Source organism: Salvelinus sp. IW2-2015, linkage group LG25 (assembly GCF_002910315.2).
Source record: "Salvelinus sp. IW2-2015 linkage group LG25, ASM291031v2, whole genome shotgun sequence".
Taxonomy (NCBI): Eukaryota; Metazoa; Chordata; class Actinopteri; order Salmoniformes; family Salmonidae; genus Salvelinus; species Salvelinus sp. IW2-2015.
Window position 1 is genome coordinate 25,874,369 of NC_036865.1, and position 15,978 is coordinate 25,890,346.

The 15,978-nt window shown below is 43.0% G+C and overlaps 1 protein-coding gene across 1 annotated transcript in view; it reads left to right on the forward strand.

The window, feature by feature from the left end:
* LOC111951748 (cell division cycle and apoptosis regulator protein 1) overlaps window positions 1-15,978 on the forward strand; it is a 32,735-nt gene that overhangs the window by 5,905 nt on the left and 10,852 nt on the right. Inside the window, 14 exon segments of the mRNA XM_070434845.1 lie at window positions 18-50; window positions 345-371; window positions 1,595-1,815; window positions 2,085-2,211; window positions 3,198-3,320; window positions 7,571-7,760; window positions 7,884-8,175; window positions 8,564-8,789; window positions 11,921-12,034; window positions 12,170-12,336; window positions 13,100-13,310; window positions 14,564-14,647; window positions 15,293-15,481; window positions 15,723-15,914. Of these exon segments, the coding sequence (XP_070290946.1) occupies window positions 18-50; window positions 345-371; window positions 1,595-1,815; window positions 2,085-2,211; window positions 3,198-3,320; window positions 7,571-7,760; window positions 7,884-8,175; window positions 8,564-8,789; window positions 11,921-12,034; window positions 12,170-12,336; window positions 13,100-13,310; window positions 14,564-14,647; window positions 15,293-15,481; window positions 15,723-15,914 (2,196 nt within the window).

A 15,978-nucleotide genomic window follows, 5' to 3' on the forward strand; every position in this document is an offset into this window, starting at 1 on the left:
CCTGTCCCTCTCCACAGCTCCCCCAGCCCCAGCAAGCGCTGATTTCACAGGTAGGATAATTAGGAACAAGCTAGTCTCTGGTACATTTATTGCACCTTTTAGCTAAAGTAATGCCACTGAAGTAAGCTTGTCTTGAGGATAATTATTTAGTCCAACATAATCGGTCTATGAAGACGCCATTTTGTCATGAAAATTCCAAGAGCTCTCTTGTTAAACGTAGGTGGTGATTTTGGAATAATGCGGTACAATACAATCCAAAGCTATTGGGGAAAGAATTGTGACAACATCCTAACGCCACCTTCTCTCCTTGCCTCCTTTTCTAACGCCTCCGCTGATGTTGAAAGAACTGGAGTGGTGAAAACAAATTCCCGGTAGGCATCCCCGCCTTTACTTTACCTATGCMAGTTTCAGTTTTTGACCTTCATAGCATACAGCCAAATACAATGGGACGTGTATGGCCACAATAATAATTAACACCTCTGGTAAATGAGAAGAACCGCTATGGGACATTTGATTAGAATAAATCCCAAATAACATGATCGACTTCATATAGACACTTCCAGCAGTTCCATTGTTAGACACACATGTTTTGAATTTAGTGGGCTTGATTAGGGTTGCAAAATTCTGGTTACTTACCCAAAATTCCAGTTTTACGAGAAATCCTGTCTGGAAGATTCCAGCTTTTCTGCTTAATCCCTCCTGATTCCACAAATCTTCCAACCAGGGTATCTGGAAAACCTTGATAATGTTGGAAAGTTAGAAGAGTTTTGCAATCCTAGGCGTGATACAATCCACACATTTAGGACTAATAGGCAGCGGTCCAAACACCCTCAAATTAAGTGGACAATTCTGATGACGTCTGATGAGTATACACTTGCAGGGCAAGGGGCGAGGGAGGAAGGAATAATTTTTAAATGGACCACTCTTGGCCGGAAATTCGTCACTCTTTGATCCCGCAATGATTGTGTTTTCCGACACCGGTAGCTTGTGGGTGCTTTATATGCGCTACAGTCAATTATGATTGCATGTCTACTTATATTAAATATATAATTATTAATATACGCCGACTGTATGACAGCTAGCTAATTAATTAGCTAACTAACGTCAGTCTGCCTAGCTGGAACTTCTGAAGAATGGAAATGTTTTATTTCTACAATTTCCAAAAGAGAACCAAACAAAAACATATTTACTTTTTACGAGACGTGTTTGTGCCGTTATGTGCATTAGTAGCACAATTTCTAACTTATTTACATTCGTTTTGACTTCTCCTTCGATGTTGTTTTGAAATTTTCGCCGACTTTTCTTAGCGGGTGTACAATCGTCGTGATTTGAATTATGGGGAGTTTCAGGCCCCGGCGTGAACATAATTGTACACTCGTAAAGCTAAAAAAGAGGGCTGAGGGGCTTACGTTACAAACTTCCCTTGCTTGGCTAATCATTTGGACCACCTTCCAAGATGGCGACGGGGATTCCCCCAAGGGCATAAGGCGAGGGTAAGTAGACGAGGGTGTGTCTTAAGTGTTTGGACCGCAGCCATAGAGAAAGTAGGAGTAGGGTGAAGTTGATTCTGACCTATAACTTTCCTCCTCCCTAGCCCCCTGTGGCTCTCCCCACCAGCCTCTCTCTGTCCAACCCCCAGCAGACAGCCCAGATCACCGTGTCCTATCCCACGCCTCGCTCTAGCCACCAGCAGCAGAGCCAGCAGCAGAGCCAGCAGCAAAGCCAGCCCCAGAAGCAGCGCGTCTTCACCGGCGTGGTCAACAAGCTGCATGACACCTTTGGCTTTGTGGACGAGGACGTCTTCTTCCAGCTCAGGTAAGTGTCCAGTCTCTGCCTCTTGCCCAAGTCCTCTCAGATCTCCACAAGTCCATAGGGTCTAGAAGTCCATTTAGGATTGGGCCACAGAAAAGTGTCTCATTAATCGGACCAGTTGTCTTTTTTTCGGTGGGTTTTCTATATTTTRCTGGTTGCATCCCTAATTTGTGTACCATTATTCAAAGCAGAAATGTCTTGTTTCAAGCCTCCATATGTTGCAGTTTCTAAAGCATTTCCAAGTGGGTGAATAATGGGTATTGTCTCCACAGTGCGGTGAAGGGGAAGACCCCCCAGGTGGGCGACAGGGTCCTAGTGGAGGCCGTGTATAACCCCAACATGCCCTTCAAATGGAATGCCCAGCGCATTCAGACCTTACCTCAGCTGGSCAACCAATCGGTGAGCCTCACCTAGCCTCCACAGCCACCTGGGTCACATTCAGTAGACTTGAAGTGAAACTGAAAACTTTTGTCATATCACTGAACGTGATGCTGGTGGCCCTTAGCCAGTGACATCTTACACCTCAATTTGAGTGCTTCCAGGGTGTGGTTCCAATTTGATCATTAGCTCTCTCAGGGATGCAAACTCGTCACTTTTTGGCGATATTCACTGTTTTGATTTCAAAATGGGTAATCCACGTAAATCGCGACGATCCGAAGAAAATAGAATGTGGGTGGGGATTGTATGTTTCTCATATTGAAATCATTGACTAAGCACAGAATGCTTCCCTACACTTCCTACAATGAGAATATCAGATTTCAGATATTCTTTCTCTCCGTCCGGATCCATCAGTTTTAATATGTATTTTAGCCGTAATGACAATCTGTAGTATGCAGACATTAATTTAAATACTTCTGTTACATTTAATTATTGGAGTGGCTCGCAGTGCGAGGGAAGTAGGTACACTATCTTATAATTCCACCTGTAAGAGCACAGTCCAGTTTGACTAGACTTCGCTGTCACGCAGCCTCTGACTTCCACCGCCATAAAGGAAGAACGGAGAGCAGTGGCAGTCATGCTTGCACCTTTACATTTACTTTATCTTGGCCAGGTCGCAATTGTAAATGAGAACTTGTTCTCAACTTGCCTACCTGGTTAAATAAAGGTTAAATAAAAAATAAAACATGTTCCATGTCAACTTTTTGGGCCCTCGCCAGTTTGCATCCCTGTCTGTCTTCCCGTCTGCCCTGGTTGACTCAATCTCTCAAATGTAAATGTAATGTAAGCCTACAGTATAGATGGCGCCATTGCTGTATTCACCCTCTGATCTTAGAGGGGGGCCTCAATTTGTGCAGAAGTGAAGTTTGAGAGTGATCAGATTGGAACTCAGCCCTATGGCTGTGTATCTGTTATTAACCACTTTGTTCTCCCCCCTCCTCTCCTAGCTTCAGCAGCAGCCCCAGTCCTTGCCTCCAGTTCCCCCACAGCTAAGCAGCTTCTATGCTGACCCGGGGATGCATCAGCGCTACTCAGACATGCACCCCGTTGGCATGGACAGCAGACAAAATGTAACCCTCGTCCCGCCTCACACACCTCTCTATGGGCCGCCCCCTCCTATTCTCTCTCTTCTCTCTCTTTTCTGTCCTTGCTGATGCCTGTTCTTCTCCATCTTCTTCTTTTCTCCTTCTGTTCTCTCTCATCTCTCTCTTCTCTTCCGTCTTCGCTCTGAGTATTCATTTGTTGTTTTGGACCAGGATGGCTTCCTGATCTTTTAAAGCGCATATGACATATCGTTGAATAGTATTAGAAATACATTTTCTTTTTTATCTTCGGGCCTATGGTCTTTCAKAACATTTTTCAGAAACACAAATGAATCCCAATCTACATTTCTCTTTACACTGGGCTTCTCTAACGGTGACATCCGTCAATTTCTCAACGGGGGAAAGTGCTTTTTTAAAGGTGCTATCCATACGATGTCCTGTCATTGTTCATTTAGGCTAATGAGAGAGTCCCATTGAGATAGTAATGCTTTTTGTGTTTTTCTCTTACATTTTGAGACTTTACAGTAGTTAAAGGAACAAATACTAAGATTTCTAGGATTTCTTACAGAATGCACTTTGACACACTTTTTCTTCACTTCTAACCCTTTCCTTTTCAATGTTATGATCAATACATGATTTTCATAAATGATATGCACTTTTTTACCATACGAACAGGGTAGGAACGACCTATCAAAATTGGAAAGGTTTTCCATACATCTCACAGATGTTTTATAACTTGACCTTTTTGTAGTTGTCCCCGACCATGAAATCGGGGAGGGGACAGTGGATCTGTCTCCGTCTATACATTCGTTTGTATGTTAGTCACACGCAATATCTTAGACAGCACTGGCCAGATTTTGATGAAACTTGAGTCTTGCGATAGAGATCCGGCATATAAAAAAAGTATACTGAGTGGCCAGATGGTGCCACTATGACAAGAGATTGAAAATGCTAACTTTGAAAGGTCACACCCCATCACACCTTTTGACCTAAAGCAATGAAATTCGGTACATAGGTCCCTTTCCTCACAAGAAACAAACTTGCCTCAGGATTTTCCACCATTTAGTATTTTGCGAAATACACTTTAAATGCTACACTTTTGACACCGAATGACCGATCTACACAAAACTTGATATGTGGCATCTATGGACAAAGGTCTCTCACCTCAATATTTTCCAGACTAGTACCTAAAACAAGAAGACCGGTATTACCCAATAAACATTCACGTGAGTATGGTCTGGCATATAAATCAGTCAAGGGTATTCGTATTGTAACACAATTTGGTATAGAGGTTGACCGATTAATCGGAATGGCCGATTAMTTAGGGACGATTTCAAGTTTTCATAACAATCGTAAATCGGTATTTTTGGACACCGATTTGGCCGATAAAAAAAAAATATATATATATTWAAAAAATTACACCTTTTATTTATCCTTTATTTAACTAGGCAAGTCAGTTAAGAACACATTCTTATGACGGCCTAGGAACGGTGGGTTAACTGCCTTGTTCAGGGGCAGAATGACAGATTTTTACCTTGTCAGCTCGGGGATTCAATCTTGCAACCTTACAGTTAACTAGTCCAACGCTCTAACCACCTGATTACATTGCACTCCACGAGGAGACTGCCTGTTACGCGAATGCAGTAAGAAGCCAAGGTAAGTTGCTAGCTAGCATTAAACTTATCTTATAAAAAACTATCAATCAATCAAAATCACTAGTTAATTCTTATGGCTGCAATCCCGGTGACGGGATGATATGACAACAGCCAGTGAAAGTGCAGGGTGCCAAATTCAAAACAACAGAAATCTCATAATTAAAATTCCTCAGACATACATGTTTCTTATACCATTTTAAAGGTAATCTTGTTGTTAATCCCACCAAAGTGTCAGATTTTCAAATATGCTTTTCAGCGAAAGCACTACAAACGATTGTTAGGTCACACCAAACCACAATAAGCACAGCCATTTTAATATGCATATATTAATAATAATATACATATATTAGTAACTGGGACTGAGGAGCAGGCCGTTTACTCTGGGCACCTTTTATCCAAGCTACTCAATACTGCCTCTGCAGCCATAAGAAGTTAACTACACATGGTTGATGATATTACTAGTTTATCTAGCGTGTCCTGCGTTGCATATAATCGATGCGGTGCGTATTCGCGAAAAAGGACTGTCTTGCTCCAATGTGTACCTAACCATAAACATCAATTTCTTTCTTAAAATCAATACACAAGTATACATTTTTAAACCTGCATATTTAGTTAATATTGCCTGCTAACCTGGCTAACAAAGACAGCCAACTTCGCCAAACGGGGGATGATTTAACAAAAGCGCATTTGCGAGAGAAAAAAAGCACAATCGTTGCACGACTGTACCTAACCATAAACATCAATGTCTTTCTTAAAATCAATACACAGAAGTATATATTTTTAAACCTGCATATTTAGCTAAAAGAAATCCTAACCTGGATTTCAGGCAATATTAACCAGGTGAAATTGTGTCACTTCTCTTGCGTTCATTGCACACAGTCAGTGTATATGCAACCGTTTGGGCTGCCTAATTTGCCAGAATTTTACGTAATTATGACATAACATTAAAGGTTGTGCAATGTAACAGGAATATTTAGACTTATGGATGCCACCCGTTAGATAAAATACGTAACGGTTCCGTATTTCACTGAAAGAATAAACRTCTTGTTTTCGAGATGATAGTTTCCGGATTCGACCATATTAATGACCTAAGGCTCGTATTTCTGTGTGTTATTATGTTATATTTAAGTATATGATTTGATAGAGCAGTCTGACTGAGCGACGGTAGGCACCAGCAGGCTCGTAAGCATTCATTCAAACAGCACTTTYGTGCGTTTTGCCAGCAGCTCGTCGCTGTGCTTCAAGCATTGCGCTGTTTATGACTTCAAGCCCATCAACTCCCGAGATTAGGCTGGTGTAACCGATGTGAAATGGCTAGCTAGTTAGCGGAGTGCGCGCTAATAGCGTTTCAAACGTCACTCACTCTGAGACTTGGAGTAGTTATTCCCCTTGCTTTGCATGGGTAACGCTGCTTCGAGGGTGGCTGTTGTCGATGTGTTCCTGGTTCGAGCCCAGGTAGGAGCGAGGAGAGGGACGGAAGCTATACTGTTACACTGGCAATACTAAAGTGCCTATAAGAACATCCAATAGTCAAAGGTAAATGAAATACAAATCGTATAGAGAGAAATTGTCCTATAATTCCTATAATAACTACAACCTAAAACTTCTTACCTGGGAATATTGAAGACTCCTGTTAAAAGGAACCACCAGCTTTCATATGGTCTCATGTTCTGAGCAAGGAACTTAAACATTATCTTTTTCACATGGCACATATTGCACTTTTACTTTCTTCTCCAACACTTTGTTTTTGCATTATTTAAACCAAATTGAACATGTTTCATTTTATTTGAGGCTGAATTGATTTAATGATGTATTATATTAAGTTAAAATAAGTGTTCATTCAGTATTGTTGTAATTGTCATTATTACAATTTATTTATTTTATCGGCCGATTAATCGGTTTCGGCTTTTTTTTGGTCCTCCAATAATCGGTATCGGCGTTGAAAAATCATAATCGGTCGACCTCTAATTTGGTACACATGTTGTCAAGACTCAACATTTCCAAGAATATTCATATCAACCACCTGGTGGCACTATAAAGGGCACATGATTATATCTCTTATCTGTTTGACTCGGAGTGCTAAAATTTGACACACATGCTCAGGGAGATGAGTGTTGCTAACCCACGCTATATCTGACAACACTGGCCCGATTTTTACGAAACGTGAATGATGAGTCTTGCCGTAGATATCCGCCATTTAGAAAATATCATTAATTCGCCCAAGGGACGGTAGGGCGCTGCATCATTGGTGGGGGACAACATGTTTACTTTTGCCTTGTTTCTTCATGGAACTTGTCCTTGTCGATAATGCTGACCGAATATATGCTACTTCGGCAGAAATGTTCTCGTTTGTTGACAGAATTGAGTCATTGTACTTTATTGACGTCTAACCAAACCTCACTCCTCTAGTTCTGTTTTGCTTTAGAACCTGGTTACCTGTTGGGAGCGGCACAAACCTCTGGTTCATTTGGTGCATGTCCTCTATGCATAAGGAAGCACATTTCTTAAACTAAAAGCTCCTATATGGGACAAGAAATCAAAACAAAAAAACCTTACTCTGATAACAGCATACGTCATGGAACAGCCCTGGGATAATGCTAACCTCTCCTCTCCCCCCTCCAGAGTCAGCCTGGAGGCCCCAACATGATGAAGCTGGGCCCCAACATGCTCCAGTCTCTGCCTCCCCCCAACAATTTCAGTGTACAGGCCCAGGGCCCACCTCCCCTGCTCCAGGCCCAGCTCTCTGCTGCCTCCCTGGCCCCGCTCCTCCAGAACCCCCCTCCGCCCCTGCTGTCACAGCTACCACCCAAAGGTAGGGGGCTCTATGATGGTGATTAGTGTTTCTCCGATGCGTTTGCTTTGAGTTGCTAACTTGCTACTTCTGCAGAAAATAAAGAAATTAGGATTTTTAATGTGTGTTTGCTCCTCCCTCTAGATGTGTTCTCAGGAGGTCTGCTCCAGCCCCCAAGGAGGATGATGCCTCAGCCAGTCAGGCGTCTGGACCCCTCCCCCCGCTTCCCCAACCGCAACGACCGCCCTGAACTCATCCTCAGGACCAAGGATGAACGCAGTCGTGAAAGAGACCGTGAGCGCAGGAGGTCCAGAGAGCGCTCTCCCACACGTAAACGCTCCAGGGACCGTTCTCCGAGACGTGACCGGTCCCCCCGCCGCCCTCGCAGGGTGGTGCCTCGCTATACTGTCCAGTTCTCCAAGTTCAGCCTGGACGGGTGGGTCAGCCATGATGATTGATCACTTTCAGCTTTTGATTTGATACTATCTCTGAGTCAGGGGTCAGTTTACTTTAGAACTTTGTGTCTAGTGAACTGTATATATTCAGGGGGTATTGGAACCTTCTCTGGGCCTTTCCTACAGTTTTCATACAGCTTTCATTCTGTCCCTGTTTCTGATAGTTATAAAGAAAGTGCATATGAGGTCAATTGAGTTTGTATAAAATATGTTTGGTAATTGATCAAAAAAACTGTGTGTTGTAGCTGCATGGAAGCGGATCACAGGTGCTCTTCGTCCATTCTAGAACCATTTGCAGTGACTGTACATTAGGGAGGAAGGTACTATTTTCTCTCCCTGTTCTGACAGAACTATTTCTCTCCCCTCCAGTTCTAACTGTGACATGATGGAGCTGAGGAGACGCTACCAGAGCCTGTACATCCCCAGTGACTTCTTTAATGCTGTGTTCACCTGGGTGGATGGCTTCCCCCTGCAACGACCCTTCCAGTTCGGCAACTACTGTAACTTCCACATCATGCACAAGGAGGTGGACTCTCTGGTCAAAAACACTGCTGTGCTGGACCCACCCGATGCCAACCACACATACAGCGCTAAGGTGGGGTATACACACAGACGGGCTGCATGCAAGTGTACACACACCAGAGTTTCCGTTAGGAAAATGTGGCACCAGACATTTGACCRGCAGCATTTTAATTTACCGGACATTTGAGAAATTTAACGGGCACACATGCATCACTAACCTATGTCAATCTACTATAGTACAAATGTCTAGTCTACCTATTCTATTTGTCAGCTTGTCGAGAAATAAATAGCCTATTCCAAACAGACTCTGGGACAGTTATGGGATGATAAATCCCAAATTCATCCAACCAGTAGGCCTAGGCTACATTAAAAAACGAAACGTTAAAAAGCAATGAGTCTGGTGCAACAGATCACAATGTTTAGCTCACACTATTATTTCTACACATTATAAGCTATAAGCGCGAATGTTCATACAATAATGCAATTAGCAGGAAAATGTCAAAAGGGCACTGCACGTGAGCGGTTTCATGTGACGAAGTTGAAAATATACCCGTTAGAAAGGCAGAAAAAAATTAAAAACAGCTTCTATCTCAAGGCAATCAGACTGTTAAACAGCCWTCACTAACATTGAGTGGCTGCTGCCAACATACTGACTCAAATCTCTAGCCACTTTAATAATAAAAAATTGGATGTAATAAATGTGTCACTTTAAACAATGCCACTTTATATAATGTTTACATACCCTACATTACTCATCTCATATGTACAGTTGATGTAGGAAGTTTACATACACCTTAGCCAAATACATTTAAACTCAGTTTTTCACAATTCCTGACATTTAATCCCAATAACAATTTCCCCCCCTGTCAGGTCAGTTAGGATCACCACTTTATTTTAAGAATGTGAAATGTCAGAATAATAGTAGAGAGAATGATTTATTTCAGCTTTTATTTCTTTCATCACATTCCCAGTGGGTCAGAAGTTTACATACACTCAATTAGTATTTGGTAGCATTGCCTTTAAATTGTTTAACTTGGGTCAAACATTTTGTGTAGCTTCTCACAATAAGTGGGTGAATTTGGCCCGTTCCTCCTGACAGAGCTGGTGTAACTGAGTAGGTTTGTAGCTCCTTGCTCGCACACGCTTTTCAGTTCTGCTCACAGATTTTCTATAGGATTGAGGTCAGGGCTTTGTGATGGCCACTCCATACCTTGACTTTGTTGTCCCTAAGCCATTTTGCCACAACTTTGGAAGTATGTTTGGGGTCATTGTCCATTTGGAAGACCCATTTGCGACCAATCTTTAACTTCCTGACTGATGTCTTGAGATGTTGCTTCAATATATCCACATAATTTACCTCCCTCATGATGCCATCTATTTTGGGAAGTGCACCAGTCCCTCGTGCAGCAAAGCACCCCCACAACATGATGCTGCACCCCGTGTTGGGATGGTGTTCTTCGGCTTGCAAGCCTCCCCCTTTTTTCTCCAAACATAAACAATGGTCATTATGGCCAAACAGTTTGCTATTTTTGTTTCATCAGACGAGGACATTTCTCCAAAAAGTACGATCTTTGTCCCCATGTGCAGTTGCTTTTGGCTGGCTTTTTTATGGCGGTTTTGGAGCAGTGGCTTCTTCCTTGCTGAGCGGCCTTTCAGGTTATGTCGATATAGGACTTGTTGTACTGTGGATATAGATACTTTTGTACCTGTTTCCTCCAGCATCTTCACAAGGTCCTTTGCTGCTGTTCTGGGATTGATTTGCACTTTTTGCACAAAAGTACGTTCATCTCTAGGAGACAGAACGCGTCTCCTTCCTGAACGGTATGACGGCTGCGTGGTCCTAGGGTGTTTGTACTTGCTTACTATTGTTTGTACAGATGAACTTGATRCCTTCAGGCATTTGGAAATTGCTCCCAAGGATGAACCAGACTTGTGGAGGCCTACAATTTTTTTCGTGAGGTCTTGGATGATTTCTTTAGATTTTCCCATGATGTCAAGCAAAGAGGCACTGAGTTTGAAGGTAGGCCTTGAAATACATCCACAGGTACACTTCCAATTGACTCAAATTATGTCAATTAGCCTATCAGAAGCTTCTAAAGCCATAACATAATTTTCTGGAATTTTCCAAGCTGTTTAAAGGCACAGTTAACTTAGTGTGTTAACTTCTGACCCACTGGAATTGTGATACAGTGAATTATAAGTGAAACAATCTGTCTGTAAACAATTGTTGGAAAAATTACTTGTGTCATGCACAAAGTAGATGTTCTAACTGACTTGCCAAAACTATAGTTTGTTAACAAGACATTTGTGGAGTGGTTGAAAAACAAGTTTTAATGACTCCAACCTAAGTGCATGTAAACTTCCGACTTCAACTGTTTATACTGTACTCTATACCATCTACTGCATCTTGCCTATGCCGTACGGCCATCGGTCATCCATATATTTATATGTACATATTCTCATTCATTCCTTTACACCCGTGTGTGTAAAGTAGTTGTTGTGAAATTGTTAGATTACTTGTTAGATATTACTGCACGGTCGGAACTAGAAGCGCAAGAATTTCGCTACACTCGCATTAACATCTGCTCACCATGTGTATGTGACCAATAAAATTAGATTTGATTTGAAAGAGAGGAGCTCTAATAGGCTACTTTGAAGCAAGGTAAGACATGCCTCATAATATGTATTAAAGATTTTCTAATTGCATACTGCCTCCAGCTCATTGCAAAGTGGTGTGTGACCCGCTGAAGCTTGCCTTCTGTTGCCATTTGATGCCAGGTTGAATCTATTTCCCAGTTGTCTTGAAAGCACCACAAGATGCAGCAGCAGCTCTTGCTGTACRAGTGTGATAAATAAGATGCGTAACCAATATACTGTACACAAGCGCCAATTTAATTCCACTAAATGATGCAAATTAATCTATAGACCGATAAGCATGACCAGTCAAATGTATTTCCATCAATGAAGAGGATATAAAGCAGTCTTCTTCTCCCAGACAATTCGCCGGCAGCAATTTTATTTATCMGTTTTTTTTTTATGCGGACGAAAGCCGGCTATTACTGGCTAACGGAAACCCCGACACGCACACCTGTTCAGCGCTATGTTGTGATACACACACCTAATACCAYTTACAGCAATAAGGTAGTCCACACACACAAACGTTCACACCTTGACTTGTCCTGTCTGTTGTCTTGTGTTGAATAGGTGATGTTGCTGGCCAACCCCAGTCTAGAGGAGCTCTACCATAAGTCCTGTGCTCTGGCTGAGGACCCCCAAGAACTTAGAGACGCTTTCCAGCACCCCGCCCGCCTCATCAAGGTCAGTTAGGTGTCAACCACTGGTTCGTACAGTACGTAGTAGTTATGAGTAAGTTGCATAGCTTAGGCTTTTTTTTTTTTCTTCTGTTTCTCTTTCCAATTTCTCTGTCCTTCTGTCTCTCTATTTCTCTCTCAGTTCCTGGTGGGGATGCGGGGTAAGGACGAGGCTATGGCCATYGGGGGCCACTGGTCCCCCTCCCTGGATGGAGTGGACCCTGAGAAGGACCCGGCTGTGCTCATAAAGACAGCCATACGCTGTTGTAAGGCCCTCACAGGCATAGACCTGAGTCTCTGCACTCAGTGGTAAGTCCTGCTCTTCTCCTCAACCTCCCTTCTCTCTTTTCTATCTCTGTGGTAATATTATTACCAATATTATTACCAAAAAAACACAAATACCTTCCAACGCTTAATATCGTTATCTGACACTTTGGATGGGTGCTTTTTTTTGTTGGTTTGTTTTTTGGACGTTAATGACTATTATTCTGTCATTTGATTTGCCTCTTAATAATTTTTTGTTTCGCAATATGTCCCGTTGGCTACGGTATGATGACGTCCTGCTTTTCTCCATCTTTGTATATCTATGTGGGCGGATGAATGAGTGATTGATTCTGTGGCTCAAAGAGCAGTCTCCCGGACCAGAAGACACCACAATAACCTTTTTGTGTTGATTTTTTCCCCCCTTTCATTCTGTTAAATATCTTACATATTTAACTTCTTGCTTTCACTGTCCTGTCCTATGATTCTGTGTCTTCTCTCAAAAACTCTCCCCTCCGAAGTCGTAACAGAGAAATACTGAGCTTTAATTGGCTGAAGGCGAGGGTTGGGGTGGTTTTGGGGGTGTTTTTCTGTCAAATTTACCAAAATGGCCACCGTTACCCTTGACAACCAATGGAGAGCTGCGGACTGGGTTCCGTTATGCTAATTGTGTGTTCTGTGTGTTTGGGGGATACTGTAACAAGTTCAAAAGTCATTTGGGGGAATATAGCCTAGGCTAGCCCTGTTTTTAAGAGATGTGTGTCCCTGACTGGAATGTTTCTTTCCAATGCGCCTTCTTCCTTTGCGACAGGTATCGTTTTGCAGAGATTCGCTATCATCGCCCTGAGGAGACTCACAAGGGGCGGACAGTGCCCGCACATGTGGAGACAGTGGTTTTGTTTCTCCCGGATGTTTGGCATTGTCTTCCTACCCGCTCAGAGTGGGAGGGGCTGTCGCGGGGACTCCGGGAGCAGCTGGCTGAGAAGCTGTCCGCCGAGAGGAAGGAGGCTGATGGAGAACAGGCACTGAACCGCTAATCCCTTTCTTCTCATTTCCCCTGCTTCTCACAGGACCAACACAGGCACAGGATATTCACTAGACACAACAACCCCAGATACACACACTACATATGTTATACACACCTAAATACACACAATGCAGGCAGAATCCTGAACTACCATACCCCCTTTAGGTTCAGTTCCTCTCCTACTGTCCTGCTACCTGCTCCTACCCCCGCCCTACACCCCCACCTGCCCTCACACTCGGCAGACACACAGTGGAAGGAGACTAGGTCGTATCTGATCGATACCGCCGCAACTGGCCAATCAGCTTCCAGCTCTAGAAATGACTCATAATTGGGTACCAAATTGGATATAGCTTAAGTTTTAATTTACTTAATCTGCTTGTGTTATTATCACATTTAATAAAAAATGACCCTGCTTGGAATTGTCTACTTGCAAGTGGGGTGGATAAAATGACATTTGATTCTTTGCTTGGAACCACTGAGGATTCTACTGGAACCTGCAGAGCCAGTTGCGTTGACGTGTGTGTGTTGTAGATTTTGTTTCCTTTTATAATAATTTGTTTACTTCAATATCTGCTGAATTCGAAAGGAGAGAAAAGCCCCTCCCCTAAGTTCTGTCTCTTGTCTGTCCCTGTTTTTGATTGGACTGTATCTAGAGCTTGGTTTGTTCCAGGGCAGTTGGTTTGACATAAGGTTTTCTATGATGTTCTAGAACCTAAACTGAACCAAAAGAATGCAGAATCCAGAACTATCCCTAATCAGAATCCATGTTAGATTAGGATGGCTAGCTAGGGAACTMCATACAGACAGTTAAGCTACACACTGAGTTTGGGGGCACCAGCTTTGAGTTTAACCTGATGAAGCTTCCACTACACAGACCACACCCCCTTTGGAACCTACTGTCATTGATTTACCTTTTTGTGTTCCACAGAACGTGATTGATTGGCCGTTGGGGGGCGGGGGCATTGGTTTTCCGTGGGTTTGATAAAGGTTTTATTATATAGAACTAGAGGGTGGTATCCCTGTGTTACCTACCTACCCACCCTGCAGTAGCAGAGGACTACTTTATCATCCCAGAGCTACTCACTAGGACCAGAGAAACTATCAGAGACACAGGATGTGAACCTTGCTTCTTGCACGGATCAACTTTTTTTTTTTTTACTAGTTAAAACGACAGAAGAAGTGGTGATTTAATGGTTTGCTGTCCCTCTTTCTTTCTTTCTGTCTCGGTTGGATGGTTCTTTCTCAAAGGAGGAAGAGGAGAAGGATGAAGAAGATTCGAAGGAGGTGACCACTCCGACACACTGGGCTAAGCTTGATCCGAAATCAATGAAGGTAGGGTTCTCAAGTATTTGATTGTTGAATAGCCTATACTTGAGAAATGACTGAATATTACTCAGTCAGTACAAAGTGAATTACTTTGACTTTCAAAGACACCTAGCAGATATTTTTATTCAAAGAGATTTACATTACAGTGAGTACATAGTCTACATGTTTTTTGTATGTGTATGGTGATGATCACTGCAGGATATACCATAACTTTGGCACTGCTAGCGAGTCAGAGGCAGGACCCACATCCTCATCTCTCTAGCCACGCAACTTCACAACCATCTTAACAATAGACTAATCACAAGTCATGACAGTGCATTCCTGTCTATAATTAGCTTCTCCACGGGAAGTTTCCTGGTGTGCATATTTTTTTTGTTATGCACTTATGTATTGTGTGGCTCATTCCTGTGTTGATGTGTTGACTGACGTGTTGATTGACGTGTTGCTGCGTCGTAAAGTGATACAAAAGAAGCAGCTTCCGCAATCTGCATACTGCTCACTTGCAACGTTTGTTCAGCACAAAATAGTTTGAATCAYATTGTATATCCAATCCATATGCAAGAGACATTGTAAATGGGCAAGTTTGTAACTTTTCAACATTTGTCATAATGCCTCATGTTGATCTGACCAACCACCTCTCTCCTCCTGTAGGTGAATGACCTTCGTAAGGAGTTAGAGTCCCGCTCCCTGAGCTCTAAGGGGTTAAAGTCCCAGCTGATTGCCCGTCTCACCAAGCAGTTGAAGGTGGAGGAGCAGGTGGAGGAGGCCAAGGAGCCCGAGTTACCGGAGAGCCAGGCCCCGGAGGAGGAGGCTCCTCAACTCATGGAGGAGGACAGAGAGGTACAGGAGGTTAGGGCACTTAAGACTAGTGTATGTACTTATAGACAGAAGCACCAAAGCTGGACAGAGTTAACTGTAGCTAAGTGCTACAGTTAACTGTAGCTAAGTGCTTTTAATGCACTTAGCTACAGTTAACACACTTACCAACAGCATCACTATGGATGGTTTACTAGAATGGATCCACTGATTACTTGTTTCTGATTCTCCATCCCTTCCCTCTGTCTGTCTGTCTGTCCATCAGGAGGAGGAGAGGAAGAAGCAGGAGGAGTTGGAGCGCCAGCGCAGAGAGAAGCGGTACGTCCTGCCAGACGAGCCCACCATCATCGTTCACCCCAACTGGGCGGCCAAGAGCGGAAAGTTTGACTGCAGCGTCATGTCTCTGAGCGTGCTGCTGGACTACAGACTGGAGGACAACAAGGAACACTCCTTCGAGGTGAGACAACACACACATTCAGGACATACACACTTGAACACTCATTTAGATGCCTAGAAGTACA